General features: G+C 39.0%; 1 protein-coding gene across 3 annotated transcripts in view; it reads right to left on the bottom strand.

Annotated features, from left to right (window-relative positions):
* The window catches only part of ARNTL2 (aryl hydrocarbon receptor nuclear translocator like 2), a 113319-nt gene that overhangs the window by 43521 nt on the left and 42697 nt on the right, over nucleotides 1-27101 (bottom strand). For 2 of the 3 annotated variants that reach the window (XR_005837887.1, XM_040642273.1), the window contains exons 2-7: nucleotides 25366-25516; nucleotides 23771-23872; nucleotides 12588-12629; nucleotides 9281-9438; nucleotides 2577-2656; nucleotides 1076-1168 (exon numbers count right to left, since the gene is read on the bottom strand). Coding sequence is in view for 2 of the 3 variants with exons in the window: in XM_040642273.1 (XP_040498207.1) it covers nucleotides 1076-1168; nucleotides 2577-2656; nucleotides 9281-9438; nucleotides 12588-12629; nucleotides 23771-23872; nucleotides 25366-25516 (626 nt within the window). In the remaining variant the exon portion in view is untranslated. The remainder of the gene's footprint in view (nucleotides 1-1075; nucleotides 1169-2576; nucleotides 2657-9280; nucleotides 9439-12587; nucleotides 12630-23770; nucleotides 23873-25365; nucleotides 25517-27101) is intronic. The other variant, XM_040642274.1, reaches the window with a different exon arrangement.

Here is a 27101-nt window from a genome sequence, read left to right as displayed (position 1 = left end):
CACTCTACGGTGTGATTGGTTAATAGAAGTTCCTACCCATAACTCTATGCTTCAAAGCAAATCAGGTTTCTGAATCTGAAAAGCTAAGGAGCAGACCCTACAGCATGGGGATTCCGAAGTCTTCCTGAGTAGTCAGTATGTCTCTTGAATGGTCTGAAATGCTAGGTCAGTGCCCAGTGGGATATGTCACTAATCTAGAACTAATGCTATCCTGAACTGTAAGTTGTCTGTGTGTGTGTGTGTGTGTGTGTGTGTGTGTGTGTGTGTGTGATGTTCTATCCTGTTAGGAAATGGAACAACCAAGTCTTGACCTGCCTTTGTGTCCCCAATACCACTATAAGCAGCTGCATGATTCATTTGGTTCTTACTCCTTCTGTATGTAGGCTCATAATGCCTCTTCTTCTGTTATTCAACTCATCCGTGAATCTTCTATCTCCCAAATTCCCATGTTTGGGGAGAATATAGGTGAAATTCTTGGGAATTATTTAAGAGGAAAGCTGTGGTCTATCTGATTTCTATTTTAAAGGTGAGCACAGGTCCAGTTGATTCACTCTGTTGGGTTCGTGTTAGTGCTAGAGCTTTTGAGTATCTAGTTCAAATTAAATGGTGCTCGGGCATGAGGAGGAAAGAGATTATAAAGGTAGTTAAATAAAAGATGAATTTTAGAGTTTGTTGCCAGAGCTTAGATCAAAAGCTGTTATGCAAGGCATATAACCTAATAGTAAATAATAATGCTGTCTTTTGGAGGAAACAGAAGGACAACTAACATTGTTCAGACAGTCTCAAATGTGCCAGTTATTTTGTCTTTACATCCTAAGAGACAGGTGTAATCATCATTTCCCCTTTTTGCATAAGAGAAAGCTGCAGCTCAGGAAAATAACTTGCTGGAGGTCAGGAAGGGAACACAATCAGAAATGAGAACCCATCATCTTTCCATACATTTCCATCTCTCTGGGAGTTCTAACCTAGCAGAACCTAAGTGCCCACAGCCCAGAGTTCAGGAAGAGAACTCAGAAATACATATGTGTTCAAAGAAATTAAACATCCTGTGGAAAATAGCCTCAGTTTTGGATACCTGATCATAATTAAGTATTTTGGAGACTGATTTAGAAACGAAGAGAAATTTTCCTCTTTCACATCCAACCACAAATAGGAAGCCTTCTGCAGTCTAGGATTTAAAAATATAAAAGTGAATATTTTTAAATATCTTCTTTCTTACACACATGCAGATACTGTGAAAATTCCCGTAGCAATAAAACAAAGAGTGGTCATAGAGCTAGTAAAATTAGGACGTTTTCTTAAGCTACAAAAGGATTGATGAAGAACATCAGATTGAACCCCAGTCTAAACTAGGTTTTGACATGGCAAGTTTGGCCATGGAATATTGGGTTGAGACATTTTCTAATACGAAAATGACCTATCCCAAATTCTATACTGCACATAGAGACTAGAAAGGTCTCCAAACACAGCAGTAACAACCGCCCAAGGATGTGCTGAGATGAAGGGGAGGTGTAGAGTGGGGACAAGGAAAAGAGAAGACATCCTACAATACACTTTTTGAATAATAAGGTGTTGCTCATTTAAAACTAAACTTAAAAAATTCTAGCCTCAGGTACTCCCATTGAAATCTGCCCAGTATATCCCTTGTGAAGCAACCTATATGGAAATGGATATGTATGGACACAGGAGGAGTCTAGCACTTCCCTGGGCACTCCCTTGATTCATGTCTACTACCTGGAAACAAACATGAGGTGAGTTAGGCAGACATTCTAGAAGGGCAGAACCAGTGTTATATTAGGACTGAAAAAAAAAAAAAAACAAACTTAAAGATTGATGAGAAAGCTTCCAAAGCATACTGTACATTTTGCTAACTTTAAAAATGTTGCTCTTCAAAAAAAAAATCCTTTACATTCCTGTCGGGAATAATATATTTAAATTCAGCTGTTCAGATAAAAGAAGAGCTTTTTTAAAAATTAAAAGAAAAATGGGCAAGTATATATATAAAGAATCTTTCTATTTAATGATACTATGGTTTAAATCCCAGGAGTCATAGCACAAGAGCAAGACATTTATCACCTCCTGGGGGCAGAATAAGCAATGACATGGTCATATTTTCCATGAAGAATAAACGTCTTGACGAGCGAATCTGAAAACCCATGCATATGAAATGATGAGAACAGAAATGTCAAAGCACTGAGTAAGAGCCCATTAAGCAGTAACTGGCTAACGTGCAGAGAACAGGATCCGGAAGAGAAAAGAATACAAGGTTTTGAAGGAGGTGGTGACGGAGGGGGGCAGACCCCATGGCAGAGGAGGGGAGCACAGTAGGCAGTGTCAGTTTAGGACTAAGACAAGCTTTGTTCCATACTTTGGAAAGTGCCTATCCTGCCTCTACTTTCATCAGCCCAAATTAAGACACGGTTACTTAAGCAACTTATTTTTGTAGGAAGGGAGCTATGGTGTACTAGGGAGCCCTGTGTGTTGGCAGCAGGAAGCAAACTGAAGAAAATCTGCCTCCCATCCAAGTAAAACTGAAAGGACAAACACAGCTTAGACAAATATAACTCTTGACTTACCTTAAGGATTAAGTGTCTGAGCTCATTATCCTGAATAAATGAAGGTCTATAATTATCTCCTGCATAAGAATTTGTCATACCTAAAAATAAGTCCAAAAGTTATGGAAAATAGAGTTGGAAACATAGTAAGTGCTCAAGGAAAATGAGCTCTGTTGTCGCTACATTGGAGTTGGTACTTTTAGCACATTCTACAACTTTATCGTAATCATTCTTTCAATAGTACTACATTAAGATGTCCTGCTTTTAAAATGTAAGTCCTTGGAACTATTTATTCACTTATACTTAAATGTATACACAGTAGGAGCTGGATTTCCAAAGAGAACTATATTTTCTATAACACTATAATTACATGCAACAGTATTCAAGAATCTAGTTAGAATCTATAATTCCTTAGCTTCTTAAAACTGTTCAGGGGCACCTGGGTGGCTCAGTCAGTTAAACATCCAACTCTTGATCTCAGCTCAGGTCTTGATCTCAGGGTCATGAGTTCAAGCCCTGTGTTGGGCTCCATGCCCAGCATGGAGCCTACTCAGAAAACCAAACCTTCCCCCGCCCCCACAAAAACCAAAAAACCTGATTATGTGAATTACCCTAAATAGGAAGACTGTGGAACTTTTAATCACTTCTATGGATTCATAAGATTTTCCAAATGTCACATTTTTACCCAATGGTAAAAATCATAAGGAGACTTCTGATAATATATAAAAATGTATAAAATATAAATGAAATAATTCATTTTAAGCCCTTAGCACAGTTTATTGTATTAAAATAAAAGTCTCTAACTGAACAGCTGGCAAAATGAGGAACCAGCAGGTCATGACCTAGGTAAAAGTTTGAATAAGAGAAATAAGGGAGGTACCAAATTCCGTTTGCCCTGAAGGCATCCACCCACCTCAACAGGAGAAAGCCATTTGTGGCCACAAGGGGGCGCAAGAGACAGTCCACCAAGCCAAGGTACCCTGTCCCCAGATAATCTCCAGGCGAGGGTAATTCACAGGTAAACCAATTTCCCCTCTGTTAAACTTCTCATCTTTCCTAACCTCAAGTCCCTCTTTCTGAGGACTACAAGAGAAGTTGCTTTTGCGAGAGAAAGATGGGTTAATACCCTGAGAGGTTTCTGTTGTTGTTTTCCCCACCCTGGGACATTTTAACCACACATCGGCCCTTGGATGGATTTGCAGCTCAAATTCACCAAATACCTAAGTCTGGGGGGGGGGAAAACCCAGAAAATCAAAAACACCTCATAGTCTTACTTGATAAAGTTTTTTTCAGACTGGTAGCACCCTTATGAGCCTTGCATAAGCAAATGAAAATCTCTCTCGGAATCTATCTTCTAAGTAGGCCTCCAAGAATGAACTCAAATGATTTCTTGTTATTACAACGACTACACAGCGACCTGTGGGAGGGAGTTGAGAAAAGCGAAAGATACAGAGTTTCGGGCCAGGGTACAGCCATAAATCAATTTGAGCAAGGCCGGGCTGTCTGCTTGTCTGGCCCTAAGGTTGGCAGAAATATGCTGGGGATACCCTATCTGTGTCAATCAGCCAGAACGGGCAAGCCCACGCAGTGAGGGAGGACATGCTAAGGAGAAAATGAGGGGGGTAAGGGCAGGGCCGAAGCCAGGCTGAGGTGTGTATAAAACACATGCTGTGATATTCTGTACATGTGCAATGAGGGCTAACAAATTTTTAAGATTTTATTTATTTGAGAGAGAGAGGGAGCCTGATGTGGGGCTTGAGCTGGAGACTTGACCATGACCTGAGCCCAAGGCAGATGCTAGGTGCCCCAAGAGATAACAAACAAGCAACCACCATCACTTACCTTTAGCACAGTGTTCATTAGGTTAAAATGTTCAAAATCACAGTAGCTATTCCTCTTCCCCCCACCCCCACCCTGAGTAAACACTGTGCTTGCCCTTTATAGGTGTTACTCTTTTCTCTTAACAACAACCCTACCTAGTTAAATGCATTAGCCCTAGTTTACGGCTAAGGCAATTGAGGATTAGAATGTGAAATTACTTGAAAGTCACAAGCTATTAAATCAGGGAGCCAGGCTTTGAACCCAGGAGATTGCCTCTGGGACCTGTATGCATGCAGCACTGCACCCCCACTGAGCCCCAGTATGATGACTGCACACACAGAATGCCCAGTTGCTCTGAAGGCACATGCTGAGAAGCAGGGCTACTCCAAGTGTGGTCTGCAGACCAGCGTCATCAGCAAACTGTGGCAGGTGAGTACAGAAATGAAGAATATGCATTTTTGGGGGTGTCCGGGCAGCTCAGTTGGTTAAGCGTCTGCCTTTGGCTCAGGCCATGATCCCAGGGTCCTGGGATCAAGCCCATCTTCGGGCTCGCTGCTCAGCGGGGATCCCGCTTCTCCTTCTCCCACTCCCCCGGCTTGTGCACATGCGAATTCTCTGTGTCAAATAAATCAATAAATCTTTAAAAAAAATTTAGATGCTTTTATGGAAATGTGACACTATTGTGGCACCCCGGCCCATGACCATTTTTCCAGGAATTAACTGTATTTTATAATGGGTGGGGGTGGGTAACACTTGTCCTCCACCCAGATACTTTGAGAAGCACTGTTTAAAGTAGTGCAAAAATTCATTTCACGATCCATTTGTCTTTAAAGTAATTATGTAGGGACCAAAATAACATGATCCACATGCAGTCCTCTGATGATTTGGGGTCTTTTGCAGAGCAAGTTGGGGGGTCTACTCCGGTAAGGGCACTGGAGGCAGACCCAGGTGTCTTAGGTCCTCTCCTTAAGCACTGACTAAAGGGTCCACTCAGGATGTGAGGAGTCCTTGACCACCTCAGAAGGGCCAATGGCAAAAACCTGTGCTCTGGTGCAAGGAATCTGCCCCGGATTGAGACAGTACGTCCTCCCTACTGAGCTGTTCTTGCTGCTCCCCCCACTCCTACTTCCACTGTAGCATTTATCGCCCTGGGCTTAATGATCTCTGCCTGGGTCTGTCTCCCTTGCCTACCGTGAACCCCAAGAGCGTAGAGATCTTGTTCCTTCCTTTTCAAGTTCCCAGCACAGACAGGACCCTACCTGATGCTCAGTGCATGTTTGTTAAATTAGTTGATGGATTCATGACTTTTCCCTTAGGTCCTCCTCCCTCCGGGCATTGCGAATGTCAAACTTGTTGGGTAACTTTAGGGTTGCAATCAAATGACCTCAGCTGGGGCTGCGAATGTTCACTGCTAAAAGATTTAAGGGAAATATTGCATACAACTGATGTAAGATCCAGTTGTGGGTAAAAGAGAATCCTGTTTCACAATGGATCGTTATGAAAATGAGACCTCCTGTCACATCCCAAAAGGAAGCATGCCAAGCAGTCTCCCCACACTTGTACTGTTCTGCCTGGCATTGAAGGGATCAAGGCCGAACTTTCTTTTCCCCACTGCCTACTCTCCAGATCTGCATGTGTTCAGCCAGTTGGAGTACAGGAACCACTGTTCTACCGCATGTAGAAATCTAAGGAAGGTGATTTAAGTATATCTAGTTTTTGTTAAAGGGACTTAAGCAGAAAAGGCCAAAACCAGAAGAAAATTATAAAAGAAAAATATTTCAGCGGTAAAAACCAACATACAGTAAAGGTGGTAGATGAACCACTTGCAAAGCTAGTATGACAGTTAAAAGTAGTAAAATAATATCTACAAAAATGAGTCAAGGGATACACAAAAGAAAAAGATGTAAAATGTGACAGCATATGTATAAAATGTGGACGGAGGAGTACAAATGTGGTGCTTGTAGAATGTGTTCAAAGTTAAGGGACCAACAACTTGGTACAGGCTGCTATATACTTAGGATGTTATAGATGAAACTCATGGTTACTACAACCGAAAACCTATAATACATACACAAAAGGTAAAGAGAAAGAAATCCAAACATAACACTAAAGAAAGTCCTCAAATCACAAGGGAAGGGACCAAAAGAAGAAGAAAGGAATGGAGAGGACCTATAAAAACTACCAGAAAACAATTTTTAAAATGCCAATATGTGCCTATCAATAATTACTTTAAATGTAAATAAAGGTAATGCTCCAGCCAAAAAACACAGGGTGACTCAATGGACAACAAAACAAGACCCAATTACATGCTGCCTCCAAGGGACTCACTTCAGAGCTAAAGACACAGGCTGAAAAGGAAGGAATGGAAAAAGATATTCCATGCAAATGAAAGCAAAACAAAAGATGGGGTAGAAACACTTATATCAACAAAATAGACTTTAAAACACTAGAATAAGAGATGGAGAAGGACATTACATAATAATAAAGGGATTGATTCAAAAGAGGATCTCACAATTGTAAATATGCATGTAACACCGGAGCACCTAAATATGTAAGGCAAACATTAACAGACAAAGGGAGAAATTAACACAATAGTAGTGGGCACTTTAACATCCTACTTATATCAATGGATAGATCACCCAGAAGAAAATAAGGAAACAGTGGCTTTGAATGACAGATTACAACAGATGGGCTTAACAGATATACATACACACAAAACATCCCATCCCAAAACAAGAGAATATACATTCAAGTGCACAGGAAACATTCTCCAGAATAGATCAAACGTTAGGCCACGAAACAAGTCTCAATAAATTTAAGAAGACTGAAATTAAAAGACGACTGAAATCAAACATTTTTTTCTGACTACGACAGTGAAATAAAATCAATTACAAAAACAAAAAGACCCAAAATCAATTACAAAAACAAAAAAAACCAAAACTGGAAAAACAAACGTGTGGAGGCCAGAAAACATGCTATTAAACAACCAATGGGTCAACAAGTCATAGAGGAAAGGAAAAAATACATGGAGATGAATGAAAATAGAGACAATGGTTCAAGATCTCTTGGATGCAGCAAAAGCAATCCTGAGAGGGAAGTTTAGAGTGATACAGACCCACTTCAAGAAAGAAGAAAAATCTCCAACAATCTAACTTTATACCTAAAGGAGCTAGAAAAAAAAAACAAAACCCAGGCAGTAAAAGGAAGAAAATAATAAAGATCAGAGTGGAAATAAATGAAATAAAGACAAACAAAACTGTTAAAACTTTAGCCAGATTCATCAAGAAAAAGAATCAAAACGAGAAATGCAAGAGAAGTTACAAGCGACACCACAACAATCCTAAGGATTCTATAAAAGTTACGCAAAAAAATTAGACAAACTAGAAGAAATGGGTAAATTTCTAGAAATCTACAATCTCCCAAAACTGAATCAGGAAGAAAGAATCTGAACAAACCAATTACCACCAATGAAATTGCATCAGTAATCAAAAAACTACCAATAAACAAAAGTCCAGGGCCAGATGGCTTCACAGGGGAATTCTACCAAACATTTAAAGAAAAGTTAATACCTACCCTTATCAAATCATTCCAAAATATAGAAGAGAAAGGAAAACTTCCATATTCATTCTATGATGCCAGCATTACCCTGATACCAAAAACGAAGACACTACAAAACAAGAAAATTACCAACCAATATCCCTGATGAACATAAAAATCCTCAATATTTCCAAACCAAACTTAACAATACATTAAAAGGATCATTCTCCATGATCGAGTGGGATTCATTCCAGAGATGCAAGGATGGTTCAGTATCTACAAATCAATCAACATAACACACATTATAAAATGAAGGATAAAAATCATACGATCACCTTAACAGATGCAGAAAAAGCATTTGACAAATTCAACACTCAGAAAAACTCAACAAAGTGGGTAGAGAGGGAACATAACATAATAAATGCTATAAATGACAAACCCAGAGCTAACCTCATCCTTAGTGGTAAAAAGCTGAAAGTTTTCCCTCTAAGATCAGGAAGAAGACAAGAATGCCCACTCTCACCACTTTTATTCAACATAGTCCTGGAAGTCCTAGCCACAGCAATCAGATAAGAAAAAGAAATAAGAGGCATCCAAATTGGTAAGGAAGGAGTAGAACTCTCACTATATGCAGATGACAAGATACTACATATAGAAAATCCTAAGGACTCCACCAAAAAACTATTCGTTCTAATAAATGAATTCAGTAAAGTTGCAGAATACAAAATTAACATAAAGAAATCCATTGCATTTCTATACACTATTAACAAACTAGCAGAAAGAGAAATTAAGAGATCACATTTACCATTGCATCAGAGAGAATAAAGCACCTAGGAATAAATTTTGCCGAGGCAGTGGAAGGACTGTACTCTGAAAACTCTAAGACATTGATGAAAGACAGTGAAGATGACACACATGGAAAGCCATACTGTGTGCATTTAAGATAAAGCTTTTAGTGAAACCAAGATTTTCAATACTCAGATTAGTATTCTCTCCACCTACGGAATATGAGCATCAAAATTGATGCCTAGAAACAAACTGATGCCTATAAAACTGAAAGACACATCTGTATAGAATTTTAGGAGCCAATAACAACAAAACAAATGAATCCGGGACCTGTTACAGGGAGGACTTCACGAATCCAAGTGCGGGGCGCCTGGGTGGCTCAGTTGGTTAAGTGTCTGCCTTCGGCTCAAGTCACAATCCCAGGGTCCTGGGATCGGGCTCTCCACTCAGAGGGGAGCCTGCTTCTCCCTCTCCTCCCTGCTCATGCTCTCTGTCACTATTTCGCTATCTCTGTCTCAAATCAATAAAATCTTTAAAAACAAAACAAAAAGACCAAATGCGGAAGCCATTTGTGAACTCACCTTTCAAAGATCTCAAGTGTTGGACAGCCATTCTCAACACCGTAAGTTTGTCCAGTTTACGTGCCATGGGATTGCACTGAGGGATCATTGCAGACAGTTCTTCAATCAGGTTATTCATTTTATCTCTCCTCCGCTTTTCGGTTTGGCTGTGAGCTTCTCTAAGAAGGAAAAGAACCTCCTTCATTCTTCACATCGAGCAGACCCAGCTACCCTGGAGGCAAGGCTGGAGGCCTGCGAACACGCCCTCCTTGCTTCCAGCTCTGGCCCTGCACTTCCGGGTCGGGGATGAGGAGGGAGCTGCTAAGCACAGGAACGGTGCTTGTCTCTCACCCCACCAACGACCCCCGCTCCTTCCTCCCTAGCTTCTTTCCAGAAATCTTCAAGAACTAAGAGGTGTCTGAGAGCCACATGGGTCATTTTAGAACTTCCCTCAGTCTTAGAAGGCTACCCAACGCTTCCTCGCCGGTATTCACTTCAGCATGGTCACTTCATTCTCCTCCCCAGCAGCTTCCCACGGGGCTGCAAATGTGTGCAAATCTCTCCCTGTGGGGAAAAAGAACCCACCTTTCCCCACTCCTAGGGGTTTTTACCTCGCTACCGTCTTCCCTTCTCAGCCAGCTTCCTGGAAGAACACCATCTCCACTCTTTCCACTTCTCAAGCAGGCACCCTTCCATCTATTAAAATCAACCTTCCACAAACCCTGCCCCACTGACACTATTTCTAGCAGAGGTCATCCTTATTTTATGCAACTCCTTGCTGATCGCTGCCTTGAATTTGACGGTACTGACACTCATTCTTCCACTGGCTCCTGTGACCCTCTCCTGCTCCTCCACCCTCCCTGCTCCGCTCAGTCCCCTTAGTCTCTTTATCAGCTCTGCCTCTTGCCTTAAATAGTGGTGTCCCCAAGATTCCCAACTTGGCTCTACTCTTTCCTCACCCTACAGCTTCACCCTGAGATAGCTCCTTCTCTCAAAGCTTTACAACTGTTCATACTCTACTTACCATTAAATCCCTATCTCGTTCATACCTCGCCCCATTCCTGACCTTCAAAACTTGAACTACACACCTAAATGATTCACAAGTGCCTTAAAACTCAAGGAAGCCCACTCTGAATACATTCTTTACAATGTACCCCCATTTTATTTCTCCTTCCTCCTTTACCCCTGATTTACTCCTGTAGAGTTTATCTTGGTTGCCGATATCACCAGGCTCGTTCTAGACCCTTCCTTCTTCTTCACTCTGAAGAGCCAAATAATCACAAACTCTTGTAGGTTCTAGTTCTTAAAATGGTTCTTATATAGGTCTTCTCTTCCTCCCCATTCACTCTGCCACCACCTTAATTCATTAGGTGATAGCTCATTGCACTACCCCAAAAGCCTTTTAATCTGCTATACTTCTAGTGTCTTCCAGTCTATACAAACCACTTCTAGAATTCCAGAATTATCACTCGAAAACAAATGAAGTCATCTAATTCCATTGTATCAAACTGCTAAAATGTATCTTCACTTCCTAAGAGGAAGGGCCCAACTTCCTCATGACATCCCAAGGTTCTCCATGACCTGGCTTGTGCCTTCCTTTCCAGCTGCATCTCTCTGTGCGTTCCCTACATCTCCACATGTCACTCTGGAGCAATGCCAAACGACTTGCTAGTCCTCACACATGCCAAGTCACCTCATATCTCCTCTGACTTGCTCTTTGCTAAGCTTAGAATCTCCTTCCCTTCTATATTCTTGGAAAAATCCTCTTCCTTCTTCAAAACCCAGCTCTGTTATTCTTCCGGGAAACCGTCTGTGACTACTACAGGATGAATCACCTTCCTCTCTCAGCTGCCTCAGTGTCATCTGCACTGCTACCGTGTCACCAGACCTAAGCCACCATCTGTTGGAAATTCAGTATTATTGAATACATCACAAGGAAAGAAAAACGTTGCCAATTAACAGGAAGAGGCCATTGATAAGACCTTTTTTCACAGATGGTAAACTGCCGGGGAAAATTGTATATCTTACATTTGCGTTAGGCTCTTTCACTCTTCACACTTAACTGTAAATATCTGTCTGTTTCACCTATGGCACTTCGATCATGGCACCTCCAGGATTTCTACATAAGAAGAGTTTAAAAAGGACAATCTGATGGGAAAGAAGGAGGAGACTTGCTCTGACCTGTCTTTATGGCAACTTTAGATGAAATTAGATGAAAGAAAATGTAATTTTTCCACATAAAAGAGTAGAGGAGGGGAGAACACTAATGAAAACCAATGGAGATAATATTCCCCTTCCCCCCAACCGTTCACCCTTGGGTAATGCCACTCTTGGAACAAAATATGTACTTTTGAGTGAACTGGATAGAATTCAAGTTACATGTACGTTCACATAAAATTTAGCTATATCCTCATGCTTTGGTCCATTCATAACTTTTAGATTAAAATTTTATGATTAGAAGAATGTCATAGTTATCCTCTTGCTAGAATTATCACCTCTCGTTTCTACCAGTATTACCCACTAGCACGGACACTAGCAATGGACAGAGCTGCCTGATTCCAGGAATGTCCAGCAGACGGGGTGTTCTGTCTCAGAGGTAGGGGTTAGAGGCAGGTGAGAACAGGCGGGAGCAAGGCCCTGTGGAGAACAATGAGTGATGATGGTGGGAGCTAGGAAACCCAGAGGAAGATAAAATAGCTAGTTTTTTAATAAAGCCCTTTACTTGAAGGAGATGCACCTAAAAGATTTCTGAAGAACTGTATTAGGGCAAGGCGTATTTACCAGAAGCTGGTTCTCTGCTTGATAATTCTGCAGCAGGGGTCTGGCTCTTAATTCTGTGTAGTTACTGCCACTTTGACCCCTGTCAGAGTTTTGTAAATCATATCAAAAGCCAGAATAAATGAAATAAAAGCAAAACTGAGATCTGGCCATGCTGCCGGATGTAGGAAAAATTTTGTTGACGTTGAGAAGATGTTGAAACGATTGACAAAGAATTCATGCGGATGAATTCCTAACAACCAGACGCTCCTCAGAAGTAACTGTGATTTGTTTACAGCATGAATCAGCTTCTCTCCAGTGCCTAAAGAAAATATTTTAATAAACAGTCCCTCTAAGAAAAATTTAAAGGCAATTTAAGACCAAATGTTATTCAAGTAGACAGAAAAGCTAACAGGTACTTGATAATCACCACTTTTCAGAGCATGACGAATGAGAAAAACCTACTATTCGTGAGTCAATTCTATCTTGACGTCACCTTTTACTTTGGCTAAAGGTTTGCAAGTGCAACCTTTTCCACCCACCATCTACCAAACTCAATGGTTCAATGTACCTGAAGGACTTCATTTTTACTTGTTGTTCACCATCTTCCATTCTACAAAAAAGCAGGATAAAATGTCAAACTACATGAAACAGCTTTTATGTAATTCTTGAAAGAAAAAATCAGTGGTGAGATTAAGTACCATATTCCTAAACGCTATTAAGTCTTTAGTTAGAAATGCTACCCTCAGCTCCTAATGACCCGAAATGATTATTACTGTCAACACAAGTGGTAGTTCTCTTCCTAAGGCTGACAGGCACATCATCCCCATCAGGGCAACAAAAACTGCTAACTGACAATGTACAGTAATTGGTGCTCTACTTAAAAATCATCTCATGCAAATCCTGAGAAATGTAATTGTCATATGAATAATATAAAATAGAATAATTTTTAAACATGTGTTGGCTTAACCAAAAATTGTGTAGTGGCTGTATTAAAATAGCCTAAAAATGAATGAAAAATCTCAGACCTTTCAACAAAAGAAATTAATTTGTTAAAATTTGTTTTTTAATTAAATATCTTGAAAACTGGAAACTCCGATCACTTGCCAATATTAATATTCACAGTAGTATATTCTCTAGCAGAATATGCCAAATGTATATGAGTGTGAATATGTATGTACATGTATTTAAGAAATGTAATTACCATCAGACCACTATTACAATGAAATATACCGATGGTGACAGACTACATTCAACATTAAAAAATTATGCAGGCTGAGTTTTCAAAAATATGTATTTTTAAAAATATTTTTCCAAGGGTATCAAAACAAACAAACAAAAATAGACTCTTAAATGCAAAGACCAAACTGGTGGTTACCAGAAGGGAGGTAGATGAGGGGAGGGACAAAATAGGTGAAGGGAATTACGAGGTACAAAATTCCAGTTATAAATGAGTCACAGGGATGCAAAGTACAGCACAGGGTATACAGTCAATGATATTATAATAACATCATAGGGTGACAGATGGTAAGTACATTTATCATAGTGAGCATTAAGTCCTGTGTGGAATTGTCAAATCACTACGTCGTACAAACAAATCTAATATTACACTGTCAACTGAACTACAAGGAAAAAAAACTCAAAAGAAATGGTGAAATCCAAACCTATTGTACTTATGAAATCCAAATATACTATTATTTAATGGTCCCTGGTAGAACAGAAAAAAGGCACGATCATGTCTTACCCAAACAATTCATTTCTTTTTTGCAGCACAAACCTGGGTAATTGCAAATACAATCAAAACATTCTCCAGATTTGCTACTTTTCATGCCTTCCTCTTTTTAAAACCATCTTTCTTTGGTTTCTGAGATACTAGTCCTACTTCAGAGCCATGTCTTCTCACTTTTGGGGTAGGATTTCCCTCCTCCCTTTAAAGTGTTTAGGCTTGAGTCCCCCCAGAGTATATCCTCAGCCCCCAAGTCTTCCCACTCCATACACTTCCCCCAGTGACTGCCTCCATGCCAATCACTGCAATGGCTTTCTGAACATTAGTGACATGTGACTCTCCATCTCCAGACCAGGTGTCACCCCAAAGTTCCAGACCCTCATATCCAACTGCCCAGTTGAAGATCCCAGAATGAACCATGTTCTCATTGTGTCCAAAACTGAATTCACCGTCTGTCCCTTGATCTCAGCGTATATCATCATTCTGGACACTTCCTGTATGCCTGCTCTCCTTAACCAACAATCATGAATTCTCTTTTAAATGTGTTATGACACAATGTGTCATAACATGCCCTTCCCTTTCCATGCCCTGCTGTCCAGGACCACTCTCTTAGACCAGTGCTCTGAAAACAAACCCTAGCAAGAACTTCTCAGCTATTTTCTCTGCCTCCTGGATTTTCCTTCTTCAGCCTATCCTCCATGCTCTTCCCAGAGTGATTCTTTGAGAATGTAAGTCTGTACCATTTCACACCTGGTAGGATAGCTATATTCTTTTTAAAAATGGAAAATAACGAGTGTCAGCACGGATATGGAGAAACTGGATTCCTAGCACATTGCTGGTGGGAATGTAAAATGGTACAGCCACTGTCGAAAACAGGTCTGTGGTTCCTCAAAAACTAAACATAGGATTACCATATGACCCAGCAATTGTCCCAGGTATATACCAAAAAGAATTTAAGGCAAGGACTCAAACAGACACTTGTATGTCAATGTACATATTAGCATTATTCACAGTAGCCAAAAGATAGGAACAACCTAAATGCCCACCAACAGATAAATGGGTAAACAAAATGTGATATATGGCAACCCCTGTGCAGAGTACCCCAGGCCCCTTCCTGGCCAGGCATGTACCCCTGCCTCAGCTCCAGCCGACACCCCTCCAAGGCACTCTCTCTACAGAGAGTCCTAAAACATACCTGTTGCACCCACTTCAGCTATCCTACCAGGGCACCCTCTGTACAAAGAACTCAAGGGTCTTCTGGTCCACACACTGCTTCAGCTCCAGCCACCCCACCAGGACGCCCCTGCAAGTATTGCTCCCAGAAATCCTGGCTTACATTCACTTCAGTCATCCGGCCAGAGTGCCCTCTGTATAGAACCTGAAAAACACTCTGACCTCCAACAGCTTTAGCTTTAGCTGTTGGGACAGGATGCCCACTGCATGAATAGCCCTGGGATCCCCTGGCATACACCCACTTCAGCTTCCCCTGTTCTGCTAGGGTGCCCTCTGTGTGGAGAACTCAGGGATACCCCAAATAATATCCACGTCAGCTTCAGCTATGCAGCTAAGTTTCCCTCTGGGTGTAGAGCCTCGGGACACCCCAGCATGTACCCACTCTAGCTTTAGTTATTCTGCCAGGGCACCTGCTGCAGGGAGAGCTCAGGGACCACACTGACCTGTACCCACTTCACCTATCCTGCCAGCGTGCCCACTGTGTGGAGAGTCCCGGGACACCCAGCCCATGCCAGCCACATCTCCAGCCAGTGAAAGTCACCAAGCACACAAGGTCTACATAGGGGATGACCATACACAAGCCCATTCCTTCAAATTTAGAAGTAGTTATTCTGCTTAATTCAAAGAAACAAACATAGAAGTCAGGCAAAATGGGGAGACAGAGAAATATGCTCCAAAAGAAAGAACAAGACAAAACCTCAGAAAAAGGAGCTAAATGAAATGGAGATAAACAATATGCCTGATAAAGAATTTGAAGTAATGATCATAAAGATGGTCACTGGGCTGGAGAGAAGAGTGAATAAACTCAGTGAGACCTTCAATAAAGAGATAAAAAAATGTAAAAAAAGAACCAATCAGAGTTGAAGAATACAGTAACTGAAATAAAAAAATACATGAGAGAGAAATAGCAGTAGATTAGAGGATGCAGAATATACCAGCAATCTGGAAGACAGGCTAATGAAAAGCACACAAGCTGAACAACAAAAAGAGAAAATAATAAACAAATGAAGGTTGATTAAAGGATCTCTTGGACAGCATCAAGTGAAAAAATATTTTCACTATGGGGGACCTAGAAGAAGCAGCAAGAGAGAAAGGGAAAAAAACTTATTTGAAGAAGTAATAGCTGAAAACTTCCCTAACATAGGGAAGGAAATAGATATCTAGGTCCAAGAAGCACAGAGTTCTAAGCAAGATGAACCCAAGGAGGTCCAAACCAACACACATAATTAAAATGTCAAAGGTTAAAGAGAGACTTTGGGGGCACCTGGCTGGCTCGGTCAGTACAGCATGCAACTTTTGATCTCAGGGTCGTGAGTTCAAGCCCTACACTGGGCACAGAGCCTACTTTAAAAATAAATATATAAAGAGAGACTTTCAAAGGCAGCAAGAGAGAAGCAAACAGTTACCTACAAGAAAAACCCTGTAAGGCTATCAGCTGAGTTTTCAGCAGAAACTTTGCAGGCCAAAAGAAAGTCGCATGATATGTTCAAGGTACTGATGGAAAAAACCTATAGCCAAAAATACTCTACCTGGCAAGGGCATCATTCAGAATTGAAGTTCCCCCCAAAATGATTTTATTACCACTAAACTAGCCTTACAAGAAATGTTAAAGGTACCTCTTTAAGTGGAAAAGAAATGGCCATAATTAGATGTTAGAAAATTATGAATAAAGATACAAAATATGACAGCATATACATAAAACATGAAGGAAAGGGTGAAATAAGGTGTGTTTTGTTTTTGTTTTAGGATGTGTTTGAACTTAAATGACCACCAACTTAAAAAGAGTGCTATGTACTTAGGATGTTGTATATGAACCTCATGGTACCACAAACCCAAAACCTATAATAGACACAAAAAAAAGGAAAAAAAAAAAAGCCAAACATAATGCTACAGAAACTCATCAATCACAAAGAAAGGGAGCAAGAGAAGAACTACAAAAACAACCATAAAAAAAATAACGAAATGGCAATAAGTACATACCTACCAATAATTACTTTAAATATAAATGGCCTAAATGCTTTAATCAAAAGACATAGGGTGGCAGAACGGGTAAAAACAAATGCTCTACAAAAGACTTACCTCAGACCTAAAGACACATATAGATTGAAAGCAAAATGATAGAAAAAAATATTCCATGCAAATGAAAGTGGGGTAAAAAAAAAAAAATCTGGGGTAAGAATACTTGTATCAGACAAAATAGACTTTAAAACGAAGACTGTAACAAGAGTCAAAGAAAGCCATTACATAATGATAAAGGGATCCATCCAACAAGAGTACAGAACAATTGTAAATATCCATGCATCTAATATAGGAGCACCTAAATACATAATGCAAACATTAATGAATATAGAGAAACTGACGGTAATACAATGATGACATCAATGGGTATTTCATCCAGGCAGAAAATCAATAAGGAAACCATGGCTTTGAACAACACATTAGACCAGATGGACTTAACACATATATACAGAACATTCCATCTAAAAATAACAGAATACACATTCTTTTTTTTTTTTCTTTTTTTTTTTTTAATAATGATTTTTTATTATATTATGTTAGTCACATACAGTACATCCCCGGTTTTCGATGTAAGGCTCGATGATTCATTAGTTGTGTATAACACCCAGTGCACCATGCAATATGTGCCCTCCTTACTACCCATCACCGGTCTATCCCATTCCCCCACCCCCCTCCCCTCTGTAGCCCTCAGTTTGTTTCTCATAGTCCATAGTCTCTCATGTTTCATTCCCCCTTCTGATTACCCCCCCTTTCTTTATCCCTTTCTTCCCCTACTGATCATTCTAGTTCTTATGTTCCATAGATGAGAGAAATCATATGATAGTTGTCTTTCTCTGCTTGACTTATTTCACTAAGCATTATCTCCTCCAGTGCCGTCCATGTTGTAGCAAATGTTGAGAACTCATTCTTTCTGATTGCTGAGTAATATTCCATTGTATATATGGACCACAACTTCTTAATCCAGTCATCTGTTGCAGGGCATCTTGGCTCCTTCCACGATTTAGCTATTGTGGACATTGCTGCTATGAACATTGGGGTGCATATGGCCCTTCTCTTCACTACGTCTGTATCTTTGGGGTAAACACCCAGTAGTGCAATGGCTGGGTCATAGGGTAGCTCAATTTTTAACTTTTTAAGGGACCTCCACACGGTTTTCCAGAGTGGCTGTACCAACTTGCATTCCCACCAACAATGTAGGAGGGATCCCCTTTCTCCACATCCTCTCCAACAATTGTTGTTTCTTGCCTTGTCTATTTTTGCCATTCTAACTGGCGTAAGGTGGTATCTCAGTGTGGTTTTGATTTGAATTTCCTTAGAATACACATTCTTTTTAAGTGCACATGAAACATTCTGCAGAATAGATCACTTGTGAGGCCATAAAACAAGTCTCAATAAATTTAAGAAAATTGAAATCCATGCCATGCATCTTTTCTAACCACAACTACATGAAACTAGAAATCAATCACCAAAAAAAACCTAAAAAACCCACAAACACATGGAAGCAAAATAACAATAGGTCAACAAAGAAATCAAAGAGAAAATTAAGAAAGAGAGAAAAATGAAAATACAATAGTCCAAAATCTTTGGAACATGGCAAAAGCATTTCCAGGAGGGAAATACATAGCAATACAGGCCTACCTCAAAAAAAAAAAAAAAAAAAAAAAAAAAAAAAAAAAGGAAACAAACCAAGAAAAAAGCTCAAACAATCTAACCATACATCTAAAAGAACTAGCAAAAGAGAAACAAAGCCCAAGATGAGTAGAAGGAAGGAAATAATAAAGATCAGAGCAGAAATAAATGATGTAATGATGTAGACTAAAAAAATAAAAAGAAAAAAATCAAGAAAACCAAGAGCTGGTTATTTGAAAAGATAAACAAAATTGATAAACCCTTAGCCAGACTCATCAAGGAATAAAAAGAGAAAGGACCCAAATAAATAAAATTAGAAACAAAGAGGAAAAATAAGAACACCACAGAAATATGGAAGGATTATAAGAAAATACTACAAAAATTGGGCAAGCTACAAGAAATGGATAAATTCCTAGAAACATACAGTCTTCTAAAACTGAATCAGGAAAAAACAGAACATCTGAACAGACCAATTACTAGTACTGAAATTGAATTGGTAATTAAAAAAAAATGTGAGATTGAGCCCCATATCGAGTTCTTTGCTGAGCATGGAGCCTGCTTAGGATTCTCTCTCTCCATCTCCACCCCACCCCCCCATAACCCACTCACACTCTCTCTCTTAAAAAAAAAAAAAAAAAAAAAAAGCAGGACCCGATGGATTCACAGGTGAATTCTAAACACTTAAAGAGTTAATACCTATTCTCCTCAATCTATTCCAAAAAATAGAACAAAGTCTTCCAAATACATTCTATGAGGCCAGCATTATCCTGATACCAAAACCAGGCAAAGACACCACAAAAAAACCCCAACTATAAGCCAATATCTCTGATGAGCATAGATGTAAAAATCCTTAACAAAATATTAGCAAACCACATTCGACAATACACTAAAAAGATCATTCACCATGATCAAACAGGATTTATTCTGGGGATTCAAGGATGGGTCAATATTTGCAAATCAACCAACATGATACATAACAACAAAACGAAGAATAAAAATCATATGATCTTCTCAGGGCACCTGGGTGGCTCAGTCAGTTAAGCATCCAACTCTTGGTTTCAGCTCAGGGCATGATCTCAGGGTCCTGGGATCAAACCCCATGTAGGGATCCCTGCTCAGTGGGGACTCTTCTTGTCTCTCTCTCACTCTGCCCCTCCCCCTCATGCTCTCAATCTCTATCTCTAAAATAAATAAATCTTTTTAAAAAAATCATGATCTTCTCAATAGATTCAGAAAAAGCATTTGACAAAATTCAACTTCCATTCATGATAAAAACTCTCAACAAAGTGGGTTTAGAAGGAACATACCTCGACATAATATGGGCCATATATGAAAAAATCAAAGTCAACATCATACTCAGTGGTGAAGGGCTAAGAGATTTTCCTCTAAGACCAGGGACAACACAAGGATGTCCACTCACCACTTTTATTCAAGATGATATTGGAAGTCCTAGTCACAGCAATCAGACTAGAAAAAGAAATAAGAGGCAATCATATCAGTAAGGAAGAAGTGAAACTGTCACTATTTGTAGATGACATGATTTTACATATAGAAAACCCTAAAGCCTCCATCAAAAAACTATTAAAACTAATAAATTCAGTAAAGTTGCAGGATACAAAATTAATATACTGAAATCCACTGCATTTTTATACACTAGTTTGTTATAAACTAGCAGAAAGATTTTATGTGAACAATCCCATTTGCAATTGCACCAAAAAGACTAAAATATCTAGGAATAAACTTAACCAAGGAGGTAAGAGACCCATGCTCTGAAAACTAAAACACTGATGAAAAGAAACTAAAGATGACACAAATAAATGGAAAGACATTCCATGTTCATGGAAGTAAAGAATATTGTTATACGCAACCAATGAATCATTGAACACTACATCAAAAACTAATGATGTATTATATGTTGGCTAATTGAATCTAAAATTTTTTTTTAAATGTCCATTCTGTCCAAGGCAACGTAAAAATTCAACACAATCCCTATCAACATACCAACAGCATTTTTCAGAACTAAAACAAACAATCCTACAACTGGTATGGAACCACAAAAGACTCCAAATAGCCAAAGCAATCTTGAAAAAGAACAAAACTGAAGGTATCACAGTTCCAGATTTCAAGATACACTACAAAGCTACAGTAATCAAAACAGTATGGTACGGGCACAAAAACAGACACATAGATCAATGGATAGAATAAAGAGCCCAGAAATAAACCCACCATTATAAGGTCAATTAATCTATGACAAAGGAGGCAAGAATATGTAATGGGCAAAAGAAAATCTCTTCAACAAATGGTGCTGGGAAAACTGGAATGCTTTCTAACACCATTCACAAAAATAAACTCAAAATGGATGAAAGACCTATATGCGAGAACGGAAACCATAAAAATTCTAGAAGAGAATTCAGGCAGTAATTTCTCTGCCATTGGCTGTAACAATATTTTTCTAGATACATCTCCTAAGACAAGGGAAACAAAAGCAAAAATAAACTACTGGACCTACATCAAAATAAAAAGCTGTTGTGCAGCTTCAATATAACAAGGCAACCTAAATGGGAGAAGATATTTGCAAATTCCATATCTAATAAGGGGTTAATATCCAAAATAAAAAAGAACTGCTACAACTTAACACCCCAAAAATAAACAGTCTGATTTAAAAATGGGCAGAGGACCTGAAAAGACATTTTTCCAAAGACATACAGATGGCCAACAGACACAAGGAAAGATGCTAATCATTAATCATCAGGGAAATGCAAATCAAAACCACAAGATAACACTTTTCATCTGTCAGAATAACTAAAAACAAATGAGAAATAACAAGTGTTGGAGAGGATGTACAGAAAATGGAACCCTCATGCACTGTGGTGGGAATGTAAATTAGTACAGCCACTGTGGAGAGCAGTATGGAAGGTTCTCAAAAAATTTAAAAACAGAAATACCATATGATCCAAGAATTCCACTACTGGGTATTTACCCAATAAAACCAAAACACTAATTCAAAAAGATACATGCACCCCTATGTTTATTGCAACATTATTTATAATAGCCGAGATATAGAAGCAACCTGAGTGTCCATCAATAGACGAATGGATAAAAAAGTAGTACACACACACGTACATGCACGAATATTACACAGCCACATAAAAGATGAGATCTTGCCATTTGCAACATGGAAGGACCCAGAGGATATTAAGCTAAGTGAAAATGTCTGACTGTGAAAGACAAATACCATGATTTCACTCATGTGGCATCTAAAAAACAAATGAATAAACTAAAAGCAGGGTCAGACCTATAAATACAGAGAATTAATGGTTGCCAGAGGGAAGGAGGGTGGGGGATGGGCAAATGGGTGAAGGGGTGTGGGAGATCCGGGCTTCCACTTATAGAATGAATAAGTCATGGGAATAAAAGGCACAGCATAGGGAATATTGTCAATGATATTGTAATAGCAGTGTATGGTGACAGACTGTAGCTTATGTGGTAAGCATAGTATAATGTATAGCGACGTTGACTATGTTGTACATCTGATATTAATGTAAGTAACATTGTTAAAAAATGTGGTATCTACATAGAAGGGAATATTAGCCATAAAAAAGAATAAATTTCTGATATATGCTATAACATACAGGAAATCTGAAAATATAATGCTAAGTGAAATAAGCCAGACACAAAAGGACAAACATTGCATGACTCTACTTATATAAAATATCTAGAATAGGCAAAATCATAGAGCTAGAAAGTAGGCTAGAGGTTACCAGGGACTGAAGGAAACAAGGTACGAAACATTATTTAATGCATACAGAGTTTCTAGTTGGGGTAATAAAAATGTTTTGGAAACAGGCAGTAGTAATGGTTGTACAACATTGTGACTGTAACTAATGCCACTGAACTAGACGTTAAAAAATGGTTGAAATGGCAATTTTTATGTTATATATATATTTTACCAAATTAAAAAAGTCCAAAGGCCCACAATTTTTGTTTAAATGTAATCTGACAAGTCCTCTCATGCTTAAGATCCTATTTTCCTAATTGCATGCAAGATAATTTCAACAGATATTTTTGACCTAGTCCACGTTCATCTCCCAAGCGTCATAGCTCACCCACCTCTGTGTACGCCCCTGCGCTATTGTGCCAGCCACTTGTTTCCTGATTAGCAGTGTTGTTTCATATTTCATGCCCTAGGCCTCTACACAGTTCTTCCTTCTACCTAAAATACCTCCTCTACTCCTGCTCTGAACGGCTCACTTCCATTCTTCATATAAAACTCAGCTTAAGTTGGGGCGCCTGAGTGGCTCAGTCGTTAAGCATCTGCCTTCGGCTCAGGTCATGATCGCAGGGTCCTGGGATTGAGCCCCGCATCAGACTCCCTGCACCACTCAGAGCCTGCTTCTTCCTCTCCCACTCCCCCTGCTTGTGTTCCCTCTCTCGCTGGCTGTCTCTCTGTCAACTAAATAAATAAAATCTTAAAAAAAACCAAACAAACCACAAAACTTAGCTTAAGTCAACCCCTGCAGGAAGCTGTCCTTCCCTCCTAATCTCAATCTTATTTAAATGCCCAACTGTCTTCATTGCCACGGTACCTGGGGTATGTATTATGACGGTTATCATAATGTGTAATAATTATCTGTATCTTTCTCATTTGTACATGTTTCTTATGTCTTATCTGTATTTCTCCCTCTTAGTCTACTGGGTATCACATACTAGGTACTCAAGAAATATTTAATGATTACATTCCAGGGAATCTTCACCCATGACCCTTTTAAAAGAATCAGCTCTCCATTCAAAACCAAGAGTGCTGCAGAAATGGTAAACATTCTCATACATTCTTCTTTGTTTAAAAATACCCAATATTCTGGGGCTCCAACAATGGAATCAACTTCATGTCTACTGACTGGCTTTCATGCCCTGAGTCTCTGGGAAGGCTGCTATAAAATCAGTACTTTGTAAAACCCATAAAGTACTTTGACATCCACCATTTCCTTAGAGGAATGGAAAATGGTGGAATGAAGGAAGGATTGGGGTAGAATGGAGAAGCTCTCAGGTAGAGAATGAACAAATCAGTGGGGTATATACTCTCTGTCTACTGCCATTATACTCCTTCTTCAAGCAGGAATTATGTCAAATCGAAGTCCAGAACTTACCTGCTGCCACTGGATGCTGATATTTCTATCCTTGTTGAAAGAAGATAGGTAAAAGGATTCTGAGAGAGCTTTTCCACCACTTTTTCTGTCATGATTCCTGACCTGGAAGGAAGGAGGTCTTGGGTCACTTCTACCCATACATGCTGGGAAATGGACAACATGGTTATCCTCATGTGCCCGAAGTCCCCTACCCTGTCCAGCGGCAGAGAGACAGGAAGCAGGGCGTAATGAAGAAAGTACCACACTAACAATCAGGCATTTTGACTAGTTGTGCAATGTTAGGCAAGCCACTTGATATTTCAGCATCCTGGCTTCTTCATTTTCTAAACTGTGGGCAACTGGCTAATCTTCACTGTTGTCTTCTGCCAAAAAAATCATTATCTGCCAGTACTTTGCGAGTTTCTATTACTTCCCCCACCACTGACCCCACTTGCCCATTCACTCCCCACACCACTGTGAGGTCTCGACCACGCCCCCTTTGTGGCACAAAACTGTTACGTCTATTACTCACTGCTCCACTTCGACAGCCACAATCTCCTTTAGATACTAAGAAAGAGCAATGGTGCTTATGATTCTGAATCACTTGAAGCTTGAGCTGAGCGAGTGGTGACCACAAACTGATAATTTAGGATGAAAAACAGTAAACAGTTCTAGACAGTCACTTGGTCAGTTGTAGTTATTTATGATCATTCGCATTTATAGAAGAGTCTAAGAGAATACAGACAACCCAAAACAGTAGATAACCTTCAAGTCATTCATACGTGGCTTGAGAAGAGCATTGGTACTTGCATTTGAATAACACGGATTCTGCTGTCTTGGGAGTTTTAGATAATCAGAAAGCATACTGAGAAGAACAGGCTTAAAAAGAGCTAGCTTGTTTCCGTATGTCCTCATCTTGTCCCCCTACTCAAAATTCTTCCCTTCATTCATGGAGACCTATCATCAACTTTCTCATTTATGTAAAGTACCAGCCTAAGATGGAGTACTCTAGATCGTAGCATTTACTTTGCCTTATCATTTTCACCATACAAATCCTAGCTTTGGGAAGTTTAGTAAAGAGTATTTGGGGATACAAGCTGCATTAAGCAATAAAAATAAACAAGGAGATAGCAAGTATCCTCAACACTGACTTTATTATCTACTCGGCTTAATAAACATGGAAACAAGAGTTTTATGATTTAACTGGCCACAGAGACCAAGGGTTGGTTATTATATAAATGATGGATAAGGTAGGAAGCAACATTATTTATTATTGTAAGGGAAACACGCAGGAAGATGTTCTCCTCATGGTTAAGCAATTCAATTAGGAAGGTTAAGTATCTTACTGTGACCATAAATGTTAAACAAATTAACCTTATGCTCTTATGTCTTTCAGACTCCAGCTGTGCCAACCCCCACCCCCAGATATCTAATAAGCTTCAAAGTTGGATTGGAAAGTTAAAGATCGGTGACAGGTGGCAGCTGGATGGATAAATACTTGTCCCTATCCAAATGTTACCGTGTAACTGAAAATCATCAATGATTTAAAAAGTAATCTTTCCTTTTTTTCCTTAGAATGAAAGATTTCATGGGGTTAGAGGAATAAATTCACTTACCGGGATGGGTCTGAATCACTTCCTTTTCGTTTTCTTGGGAACTCTACCACGTGTGGGCTGAGGGATCCAATAGTTGTTGGTTTTGTCCACAGGCTCATATGACTGGAAACCACAGGAGAAATGAACTGGTTCTCTTCTCTCAGTTTTCTGTCTGTGAGAGAGAAAGCACAATAGGACATCTATTTTTAACACTGACTTTTACTTTACACATATCCCTATCACACGTTTTAGGTGGTTTTTCTATCTTGATATTTTAAAAATATCAATAACAACATAACAGAATGAAAGACAAACTATGTAAACTCAAATACTAGTTAGAAATGTATTTGTGAGTCCATATTTTTAAGCTTATTTCCCCCATTTAACTGTAAAAGAATTGCAGAAAATAGGGAAAACACAAATAATAGAAAGGAAGGGGGAAATCAAATGTCACCAACTGATGTTACTATTTAGAGATATTTCCCTTTAGAATTTTTTCCACGGTTGTCATTAAGGTAATTGAAATTATAGCGTAAAGTATATTCTACTTCATTTACAAATCACTGTGATAATTTTGTGCTATTACAAATTCTTTATAAATGATTCTAATGACTATAATATACCATCATGTAGATGTGTCTTAACTACTTAAACATTCTTTTTAAAAAGATTTTTAAAATTTATTTATTGAGAGAGAGAGTGCTCACATGCAAGAAGGGGGGAGGAGCAGAGGGAGAGAGAGAGAGAGAAAGAATCCCAAGCAGACTCCCCACTTGGTGTGGAATGTGACGAGGAGCTCGATCTTACGACCCTGAGATCATGACCTGAGCTGAAATCAAGAGTCGGTTGCTTAAGTGACTGAGCCACCCGGTTGCCCTGCTACTTAAACATTCTCCTGTTGTTATAAATCTATGTTTCAACCACCACAAATATGTATTGTGGTACACAAAGCTTTTAATCTACTGGTTATTTCATTTAGATGGCATCTCAGAATAGCATCAAGGGATGTGAATATTTTTAACCCTAAATTGCTAAATAAGTTAATAAAATCCTTTTTGTATAAAGTGTGGTTTATTAAATGTTTTATAAAATATAAAAATCAGAATCACTGAACTAAAAATAACCTATAGCCCAAAAGTGAGCCTCCCTGAATAACTGTATTTCTCATATCAAAATGGATATAACAAGTTTAAAATCATCTGTAACTTACAAAATACATTGAAAATATATAAGAAGTATTAACAAAGAGAATGCAACAAATCTACAACAGTGGGAAATTTTTAACACATCTCTAGCAGTAACTGACAGATCAAACATTCGAAAACAAGGATAGAGGAAATTTGATCCATATAATGGACAAGCTCGGTGTAATAGACATACATAGACCACTACTCCTAGCAGCTTCAAAATCCAGTGTTTGTTTGGGGGCACCCAGGGAGCATTTATAAAAATTGACAATATGCTGGACAAAAGCAAGTAAGTCTTAACAGTTTCAAAAGAATGATATGCTACATCAAACATTTACTGACTCAATGTAATTGTGCTAGACAACAGTAACAAAAAGATAATTAGAAAATCCTTATATCTTTAAAAATTAAAAAATACACAAATAACTCATTCAAAACAGAATTCAAACATAAGATTATATTTAGAAATAAATAATAAAAAAATATTATACATTAAAATGTGTGGAGATAGTGAAAGCATTATGTAGAGGAAAATTTTAACCTGTATTTTAAGAAATTAGAAAAAGATCA

This window comes from Ursus maritimus, unplaced genomic scaffold, assembly GCF_017311325.1.
Source record: "Ursus maritimus isolate PB19 unplaced genomic scaffold, ASM1731132v1 scaffold_26, whole genome shotgun sequence".
Taxonomy (NCBI): domain Eukaryota; kingdom Metazoa; phylum Chordata; class Mammalia; order Carnivora; family Ursidae; genus Ursus; species Ursus maritimus.
The sequence above is the reverse complement of the archived record's forward strand: the minus strand, read 5'-3'. Positions and strand labels throughout refer to the sequence as shown.